Genomic DNA, 10,319 nt, shown 5'->3' on the forward strand with positions numbered 1-10,319 from the left:
CACCACTTTAATCTTAAGACTGGATTCCTGCCACTCACTCTACCTGGGTATCGGCCGGTCGCCACCGTCTCGTCTGCTGCAGGGGTCCTGACTGGGACCAGACAAAGACTCAGCACTACTCTGCTCCTGACACCCCCACACTGGCTTCCTGTCAAATGCAGCAGTGATTTAAGGTTCTTTGATTTGTTTATTTACCACCTGGGTATACGTGAGGACTCCTCTGCCCACACTTGGCCCCCCAGGTCAGCTGCCTCCAGCTGTTCCATGTGAGGCTGGTGGAGCAGGGAGTTTTGGAACAGCCGTCCTCTTTGAACCACGTCCCCCTCTGCTGAAGACACATGCTGTCGGTGGCCTTTGGTTGTTCTTGGTGGCGTTTCAACTCATCCTCCAGTTTGTGCAGCAGTGGTGGAGAAGCCCCCAGGTGCCAGCAGAGGTCACTGTTATCATACTGGTCAGGTTTAACTGCAGCAGAGCACCGTCATTACCACCTGTGATCCTATGAAGATGGCACATGTGTCGTGTGCGGCTTGCATCATGTGAGAGAGAAGGTCAGTGACGAAGTCTTGTCATATCAACTGTTTTACATGCTTGAAAGAATAAATCAAATCAAATCAAAGTGCACACATCACCACAGCAAATAGCACCATACAACGTTACACTGGCAGCCTGTTCACCACTGATGCAGCCACCACATCCCTGTAACGTTACTCCTGCAGTAACTGTCCCACAGAGAAAAACTACAACTAATTAATCTCCTTCTTAGTTTCCTGATCATTCTAGTTGTGTCCACTTATTGATCAGTGATCTGTTACTTTTGTCAAACCGACTTGTTTCTATTGATCACATGAACGTTTCAGGTTGGATTCATTTTAGTCAGTTGTTCAGTTACATTGTGAAGAGCTTGTTGCAGTAAATATGAATGTGAGCAGGCTGTACACGTGTACACGTGCACACGCTGTTCATACTGATCACACGTTCTGCCCCTGGTTGTTTACAACATTCGCAGCTTGTCTGACTTTGTATTTTGTCCCCATCTGCTCCTGTTCTCTGAACATTTATTGGTTCTGAATGTTGTTCATTTTCACCTGCTACATCTCTGTCAGTGCACAGCTACGTGCGCTCCGTAGTGACTCAGAGGTCAAGAGTTTGTTTTGCCACTATTGTTGAAGAATCACTGAGTTTGTTGAATTACTTACTAGAACAGCTGATAATCGATGTTGAGGTCAAACTCTTTGTTTTTATTGTGTTTGTTAAGAATGAAGCGGGCGTGTTTACAGTGCACAGCCTCTCGACATCATTACAAACACTATGATCGTGTTACGACTGCCAAACAGCCTCAGTCTAACATTTCTACACCATTACTACAGCGACGTTTACTGGGAGCCCCTGTCTCATCCCTGAAACATCATCACACCCCCTGCAACACAACAACAGCACCACGGTACTCCTACAGTCCCTCAGCAATCCTCGTCCACAGCTGGAGGAATCCTGGCCCCGGAGAGAAAACCTTTGGAAACCTGGACTCTCTGGTCCCCCTCAGATCCTGTACTCACCTCTGGTCCCGGCGCAGCAGCAGCAGCAGACAGTGTGCTCTGGAGGGAGAGCTGCGTCCGATAACTGCTCTAAATTTAACAGAAACAGACAGTGCTCTAAACATGGCTGCATAGCTGCCTGTGTGCTGCTTATCGCCCTCTCCCAGCAGGCCATGGCCATACAAGGCTGTGTGGGGCCCGGGGCCATCCAGCAGCTCCTCGTTCCCGCCGACACGTGGGGGAGATAACGGCTAACAGCTAACGGCAGCCTGCTGACGCCAACGGGCCACAGCAGCAGGAGTGCTGGGATAAGTGCCCCCAGCACACATATGACATCTGTAGATGCCTCAGCAGACATTTTCCACTCTGAGGTGACGTCTACAGACCTGTGGACCCACAAGGCGCTTGTCTGTAGTGAGGTCGAACAGGAGGAAGCCCTCAGCATTGTGTCACACACAACTCAGGTGGCGTTCACAGCTGCAGTCCAGCTCATTTCATCTGGACCAGAGACAGAAACACACGGTGCCGTCTCTGGCTTCAGACTCAGACGTGCAGGTTCATGTCCCATGACAAAGACTTGTGAGGTAGTTGATGATTACAAACACCGTTAATGTCACGAGACCCAAGCAGAAGGGGCCGCTTTTCATGAGGACAGCACAAACAGTACAAACACAGATGTGAGCTAACTGGGTGACAATGGCCCAGTGTAGTTTACTGTTTGAACTCCTGCCAGTCACACAGTCACAGTCGCTCTGCTTGACTTTCAAACCAGTGCACCGGATGCTGGTTGTCTGATGAGCACCAGAATCCAGCTGGCAGCGTCCACATCAGCTCAGATGAACCAAAGTCAGTGAAAAATGAGCAGGACTTTATTATTAATGAAACAAAATCTGCCTTCTAAACTGCACATCAGGTGCGTAGCTGTGTGAAACAACAGCCTCATCTGGTACGCCGCCACACTAGGCCACACATTCCTGAATTGATATATAAACACAGAATATGTATTGGACCTGTCGGAGCTGCCTCCTGAGGACGATCAGCAGTGTCTGGTGACGTCGTCTCCCACCTGGATGTTGTTCTTTAGAGCTGCACTAGACATGCTGCAGTAACAAGCTTAGTTAAAGGACACCTTCACATTGTGTGAATGTACACAATGATCAGATCCTTAACTGGACATACACAACCTGCAGATCTCCAGCTTCGATAAATCAGGCTAGTCTAAGAAGCTTATCTTCGTGGCTTTAGCTCCTGTCAGTGAACACGTGACGTCAGACTCAGACTTCTCAGTGTGACTGAAGGGCTGACGCCAACCTTGACGTCCTGAACCCAGGAGTCAGCAGCAGACAGAACAGCTGCCGAGGCCTAGCCCACACTCGGGTCATCCAGATGTTCACCACACGGCTGCTCAGCTCCGGCTGCTGGTTGAGACAGAACACACGGCTTCTGTTTGAATGTCATGTCACTGTGGTGCCAAGATCCTTTTCACACGCTGTGATGATGACCACCATGTTACTTACATTAAGGTCAAAAACTGCATCTGACAATGTTACTGCTTTACTACTATAAGCCACCGCTCCACGGCTGGTCCATCACTGCAGCATCCCGGTCGTTCGACATCCACATGGAAACACACAGCACTGCTGGTTGGGACTAGTGCAGCATCTCCAAAACATGATGTCATCATGTCAACACAACTCCATCAGTTTGTCAGCTCACAGCCAAACCTCCAGAAGGTTACTGTACAGCCACTGAACCCAGGAGTCGGCACGGAACACAGATACCGACAGAAACCTGATGCTGCTACGTGTGGGTGGTGGGTGGATGGACGTCTGACTTTGGGGCAACGTGGAGAAACTTGCCCTGAAGTTGTATTTTAGACACAAGCCTTGGTTTCCTGTAGAAGCCAGACAGCAGCCGCTCGCTGCCTCCTCCTCACCAGCTCTCACTGCACTGACATGTTGAACATGCAGCACCGGCTCTGACCGTTTCTCACACTAGGATTTGTCACCGACCTGAAAGCGTGAGCCGACACCGAGCCCGTGCTCCACAGGCGGCCGCTCGCCTCTCTCCATGTTTCAGTCGGCGGTACATTTGTATGTATCAACCTGTGTCAGACAAACTCCCCTGACAGAGCTCGTCTCCCGCCACCGGCTGCTGTGTCCCAGGGCTCAGACAGAAACAGCACTACAGGCTTCCTGCTACAGACACCTGGAGCAGTCTGCAAGGGTACATGAAGTCAGAGAGACACAGATTAGAGTCAGGCCCTCTGAATTCTTCTTCCTCTACTCCTCCTCAGCAGATTCTGACTTCATGACGCCAATAACTGACTGTACAGCCTGCTTTGTTCTCAGCTTACTGACGTTTTTATACAGTGTCTCCTGGTTTGTGTTGTGTTTTTCATGCTGTGTTCTGCCTCCTTGAAAAGAAGAAAGGAAAGCAGCAGCAAAGTCTGTTTAGCTTTACACACCTTTAAACTCCAGCTGTTAGATAGAAGTTCCACTGTTTGATAAAGGTTTTGTGTTGGTTTCTTGAAGTGACAGAGCTGCTGGCGACTGGTTCCCAGCAGTGAGGTGACTGGTTTATCTCTGCCAACTGGTTATCACCACTCACATTCCTGCACCCTTTTATTTTTAGCCAAGTGTGTGTGATGACAGCGGTTTGTCGTGGTTGCATCAGATTGTGTCCTTCAGATTCGCTCTGACAGCAATGAGAGAGCTCGGCTGTGTGCTTCGGTACCACAACAGGCAAAAGCTGCACAGAACACAACAGAAACGAGTTCCAACAAGGAGAGAAGCCGACACCTGACACACCTGGACACAGTGTGTGATTCATGATGCTACTGAGGTTTAATCTGTTTGGGAAAGCAAGGTCTACTGACCACCGGCCTTCCTGCTGCGTGGCATGGTTTGTCAGCTAAATCTGTGACTTAGGGAAACAGATGAATGTGCAGGTTAGACGTTGTTGTGAGCTTTAACCAAAGATTCATACATTCAAACGATCCCATGCGATTTAAAGTTGCTTCAGTGAGATTTTCTAGATGATTCCTAAGCATGAAGAAGGCTGCAGTTTACACAGAATCTGACACAAAGGAAATGCACCTCCCAGCTTACCTCATACAAACTCTATTACACTTTTAAAAAATGTATACATTAAATGAATGTTTATGACTGAAACTGTAAAATCCTGTGAATTAACTCCAGGCTTTGCATTAGCAGGAGTCCTGATGATAGGCCAGTGCACCAGGCGCCTGCAGAGCGTTTGGTTTTCACTTCCAGAAAACAAATAAGACTTTTTTCCTTTAAAGACAGATAATATAGAATAATAACAAAATGACAATAATACAGAACAAACAGAAGCTTTTCAGTTTGTTTAGGCCCTTCAGCGCTTTGAGCTGCTCCCAGCTCGTTAGACCAGAGCAACTCAGAGGCCCTGCTGGCTCTGTGGCACTAAACCATTTAAAACTCATTGAAAAGCACGTGCTCTTGTGCATCATCTCATAATATTACAATGCCACACGTTTATATGTTTACATGAAGACTATGATGAGTATTGTGTAGTCTCTGAGCTGGAGCTGTCACATGTGCAAGATTCAAGATTCAAGATTTTTATTTACCATTTATGCATAAACAGTCTAAGCATATAGGAATTCTTGTACAGGGCTCCCCTGGAGTCAAGTCAAGAGTTTAAAGCCAAAAGAACGAACATCTAGTCAAATATAAGAATTGCCCAAGAATACAAAATAGTTGATAAAATTGTGGATACAGGAATAAGATGGCAGGTAAAATGGTGTAATTGTATATGGTCTTCTACTTAGCAGGGTACTGAGGGGTTATTGCACAGGTCTTCCACATTGTGTATTTGCCATCAGTCTTACTGCAGCAGGGAAGTAACATCTAACATTTATGCCGACTATAAAGACGGTATGCAGTATGCACACGTGTTGTACTGTGTTATACAATGGGTGTGTATTCTTTCACACATCAGTGCTGTGTGTTTAGTCATTGTTTGAGAAGTGTGTCTTTGGGGCGGTTTAAGCTGGTACCTACCAGAGACGGATCCTTTTTGGGGGTTTCCTGTCCAGAGTCCAGGAACTTCCTAGTTACAAAACCATGTCTGAGGAGAAGGCTGAGACACACATCTTTGGTACCACATGATACTTTCATCACCCACACATTATGATTGGCTAAGGATGAGCAGAAACCAGACACACACGACACACATCATCAACTTAATACACACACTGATGTGGCTGGTAGCAGAATCATACAGACAGAAATGGGTCCATGTAATGTAACGGGTGGACAGTTTATGATGACAACGTGAGAAGAACTGGAATTGCACAATTTCCTCAGGTTGCGTAGTGTTGTGTTGATGAACCAACTCTGGATTTTTTTGTGTATAATAAAAGGATCTGAAATATAAAACCCTTTTCTCAGAGCAGTTTTTCCATGACAGCGAGACCATGACGGATCGTACTGAGGCTGCAGCTTGTCCCTGTGTGCTGGCCCTGGCCTGTGGAGCGTCTGGTGGGCGGAACCGCAGCAACTGCTCACACTGAGTTTCTGACTGCAGCTTTCACACGTTTCAGCCACAGATCAGTCATGTGATTCGCTGTGTCACTATGATGTTGACTGGTAACTGCCCATGTCACTACTGGAGGTTAAATGGTTATTGTGTTTTGTGTACAGGGCTGTCTCCTTCTGGTTCACTCCTGTTTCAGCAGAGCTGGTGTCCACGCCTTGTGGCTGTGATGACACAACACACTGCCATACTAACCCCATCAGGTTCCTCCTCTTTTGAGGAAATGCGAACGCATATTTCCTGGTCAAGTGCAGATCCTCTTGGTTCTCTCAGCTCTTATGCTGCTCGTCGCCTTATAGAGACTGTACACATCCGTCTGTCTCAGGCTGCAGGGGAATCCACGCTCACCGAAACATCAGCGAGGAGAGGACAGCTCCTGTATCTGTGTGAGTCCTTCATACGTCCTGCCTCTTGTTCAGTCACAGCAGTGACTAAGTACTGACAGCAGGGAAGGAGTTCAGTGTCTCGTTCAAGGCTTCTTAGAATGACGGACCACAGGGGGTCAGACCTCCTGGTCTGAAAATATGACCCAGATCAGGCTGACCAATCAGCTTCCAGTGAGGCTTGACGTGCTGAACACCTGGGCTGGGTTTAAGGAAATCAAGCTTTCTAAGGGAAAGTGATAAGTAAATGTCACAAAGGCACATATATACTGAAACATGAATATCTGGTTTAAGGTGCATGAACTATGGTTTTGCACACTGTTTGATGAATGAAATGAAAATGGGAGAGGACGTGGCAGCATTGTAGTGCTCGAGTCCAGGACTAGTATTCAAGACCGAGTAGAGTCTGATTTTCAGGACTCATGACTTGGCTTAGACTCGGACTCCAGCTTTGACTGCATTCAAATATGGAAGTTAAAGATGATGACTGACTTTTTTTGTAAAAATCTAATAATTTGTCAAGTTACTGTTATGAAAACCTGTTTTTTTGCACCATGCTGCGTCCGATACGCTTCTATTGTACTTGTTTGTTTATAGTGTCACAGCAAACATCTTTTACAATGGTGAGAGCGCTGTCAGTTGTAGATAATGTAGACCGTGATGACTCAGATTCAGGTAACGAAAACTTGATTTGGACTATTCTTTGTTGTATGAAGGCCGGATTTCTAATGAGACGACAAAGAACCCAGTCACACTGTCACATGACTGCTGACAGTATTGTCTGCCTCCAACAGGGAGCTGTGATGACACCAGAGGAGCTCCTGAACACTCTGGAAGATCTGGGAGAGGAGGATTTCACTAAATTCAAGTGGTTCCTGCAGCAGCCCGACAGCCTCCAGGGCTTCCCAAGCATCAGAAGGGGCCGACTGCAGACAACAAACTGCTGGGACACGGTGGATCTGATGGTGCAGACGTACAGACTTCCTGGAGCTGTGGAGGTGACCAGGAAGGTTTTAGAGAAGATCCACAGGAATGACCTGGTGCAGCGTTTGTCTGAGAGCAGCTCAGGAGCAGAAGGTCAGTCACAGGAAGAGGAAACATGATGTCGCTGCAGCCTGAGAAGTGCATTAAAACACTGTCCTTACCCAGTGCACATTGTATCACTCTGACCGGGGCTTATTTGACCCAATCAGCTTTCTGTTGTAGCTGACAGAAATCAAGCTGAAACACCTGGGTTTAAGGAAGTCAAGCTGAACTTCAAAGTGAAAGTGATATTAAACTGTTACAAAATCTAATTTATAATAAAACACAAAATTGTGTTTTATAGGCACCAGGTCCTCATAAGTCCATCACCGGATCTGAAACTAGGTCCCACATCAGTTCTTAGTAACTACTGACTAGTGTCACGCCAGCGATTTAGAAAATCAGGCTGCACCATTAAAACTAGAGAAATGTCTAAAGACAGATACACACTTAAAAACAAACACATAGAGGCCACGACACTGATCAACCTGATGATAAGTGAATCAATACTGACAGTATCTCTGTCTCTGTCAGCGGATGTCGGTGACAGTGGGCGGACATCAGAGAACACAGGACCGTCCTCTCAGACTCCTCTTCCTCAGGCCGAAGGTAAAGCTGCTGTGTGACAAGCATTCTGTGTGAATTTACTGTGACTTAGTCGATGGAGAGTCAGGGGCAGCCCCCACAGCTGTTCATCACCTCATACTCCTAAAATCTCAGACTGGTTTTCTGAAGCGCAGTTTGGAGGCTCAAGTGTGGCTGTCCCCATCTAGGTAGAACCTCATTCCGCCTAACTCCAGTTAATCCAGAAACAGCCAAAGAGGTGGAGTGTGAGTGTAGGTCAGTAGACAGCTAGCAGCCTACCATCTGTGGCAGGAGCCCTCCCGCCTGTCATTCAAAGTGTCCACAGCATTAATTATGTGTAAACTTAAGCCTCAATATAATTTAGGGTTATAAAAAGATTCAGTTGTTGTGGAAGGTGAAATTAGCTATAGAGACCAAAACCGTTTTTTGTTCCAAGCTGTAAACGTTTATTTCTGCTGTAAGGCTGGACATTTTAACAAGGGAGTCTAGGGGGACCTACTCCCTTTTGGAGCCTCTAGTGGCCATTCCAGGAACTGCAGGTTTTAACACTTCACCATTGGCTTCATTTCTCAGAGGTTGGCGCTTGATCTCTCCTGGTGACTTTCCAACATTCTTGTTTTGTACTTACCTTGTTGTCAACCTTGCCTTTTGGACTCTGACTCTTGCCTGCCCCTTTTCAGACTGGAATATACTTGGATTTTTCTTGTGTTTTTGTTCCTGTTTGTCTGGTTTCCATCTCGGCCTCCTGGTAATGACCCACACTATTTCCTGATTACAGGAGGCCCACCAAAACCTATGCTCCACATTTACCTGCTGCCTTGCCTGCTCCTGTCCTTTGCCAGTTTAACCCTGCCAACCTTGTTACTGTCAGCCGCCTCCTGAATATCCTGTCTCGTCTTTGCTCGGTTATTCACAAGCCCATACGAAAGAGAACCTCAACAGTCATCAACACAAATGGCAGCAGCAGACCTCTCTGTCCCGGCTGCTGCTGCAGGACTGTTGTTCTTCCAGAACTGCAAACAATGGACAACAAATACAGCAGAATAGCTAGAACAGTACCCCCAGACAAACTTGCTTTGCCTACAGTTATAAACCGTTGCTCAGCCACATGCGGCACTCAGCACTCGCCGTAGTTTCTTTAGGTTGTTGTTTAATTAGAGTTGTGTTGAAGATGATTCTTAGGAGGACAATGACTCCTACCAAAAACCCTGTGTCATCTGTCAACAGATGCCTCATACTTTCTCTTTTTCACTTCACGTTTGACACAGATGTGATGGTTCCAGTACCAGAGCCGCATCCCATCGAATACTACCAACAGCTGCTTCAGTCAAACTTCCAGGACAAGTTTATGTGTGCACAAGAAGGGTGGGCGGAAGATAAAGAGCGTCTGGTTGATATCTACACAGAGCTGTACATCACAGCCGGGGCAGACGTACACATCAACGCGCAGCACGAAGTGCGACAGATTGAAATAGCAGGGAAGCAAACAGACACAGAGAAACCAGTGAAACCCAGGGACATGTTCAAACATCCTTCTGGAGAATACAGACCCATAAAAACAGTGCTGACCAATGGAATCGCGGGAATTGGAAAAACGTTCCTTGTCACCAAGTTCGTGTTGGACTGGGCTGAAAAAAGAAGCAACCAGGATGTGCACCTGATTTTCCCCTTCACCTTCCGTCAGCTGAACCCACTGAAGGGAGAGAAGTTTAGTTTGGCAGAGCTCATTCATGAATGTATCCCAGAAACTTTGGACATCAAGGAGGAGGCTCTTAATCACATCTTCACAGCGCTACAGTCGTCAGGAAACGCCAACTATGACAAGAGCAAATTCAGACTTCTCTTTGTGTTCGATGGACTGGACGAGAGCCGCCTTCATCTGGACCTTAATGTGGATGACATGCGCTCAGTTGATGTAACAACATCAACTAAAGTCAATCTCCTGCTGAGGAAACTCATCAGTGGGAAACTGTTACGCTCTGCTCGGATCTGGATAACCACCCGACCTGCAGCGGCCAATCACATCCCCCGGGAGTTTGTCGACAGCATGACAGAGGTCAGAGGGTTTACTGACCCCCAGAAGGACAAGTACTTCAGGAAGAGGTTCGGAGATGAGGAGCAGGCCAGCGGGATCATCTCCCACATCAAGAGCTCCCGAAGCCTCCACATCATGTGCCACATCCCGGTCTTCTGCTGGATCACTGCTACAGTTCTG

The 10,319-nt window shown here is 47.2% G+C and overlaps 2 protein-coding genes across 3 annotated transcripts in view; one reads left to right on the forward strand and one right to left on the reverse strand.

Moving 5' to 3' along the window:
- The window catches only part of LOC109971803 (NACHT, LRR and PYD domains-containing protein 3-like), a 64,634-nt gene that overhangs the window by 39,243 nt on the left and 15,072 nt on the right, over window positions 1-10,319 (forward strand). Inside the window, exons 2-4 of the mRNA XM_020620287.1 lie at window positions 7,291-7,573; window positions 8,054-8,128; window positions 9,373-10,313. Coding sequence (XP_020475943.1) covers window positions 7,300-7,573; window positions 8,054-8,128; window positions 9,373-10,313 — 1,290 coding nt within the window. The 5' untranslated portion in view covers window positions 7,291-7,299. The remainder of the gene's footprint in view (window positions 1-7,290; window positions 7,574-8,053; window positions 8,129-9,372; window positions 10,314-10,319) is intronic.
- slc8a1a (solute carrier family 8 member 1a) overlaps window positions 1-10,319 on the reverse strand; it is a 43,190-nt gene that overhangs the window by 22,011 nt on the left and 10,860 nt on the right. The window contains exon 1 of one of the 2 annotated variants that reach the window (XM_020620326.1): window positions 1,554-1,654. The exons of the other annotated variant lie outside the window; for it this stretch is intronic. The gene's annotated coding sequence lies outside the window, so the exon portion shown is untranslated. Of the gene's footprint in view, window positions 1-1,553; window positions 1,655-10,319 lie in introns of those variants that run through there. 2 annotated transcript variants of the gene reach the window in all.

The sequence above is a fragment of the Monopterus albus genome, unplaced genomic scaffold (assembly GCF_001952655.1).
Source record: "Monopterus albus unplaced genomic scaffold, M_albus_1.0 scaffold235.1, whole genome shotgun sequence".
Classification (NCBI taxonomy): Eukaryota; Metazoa; Chordata; class Actinopteri; order Synbranchiformes; family Synbranchidae; genus Monopterus; species Monopterus albus.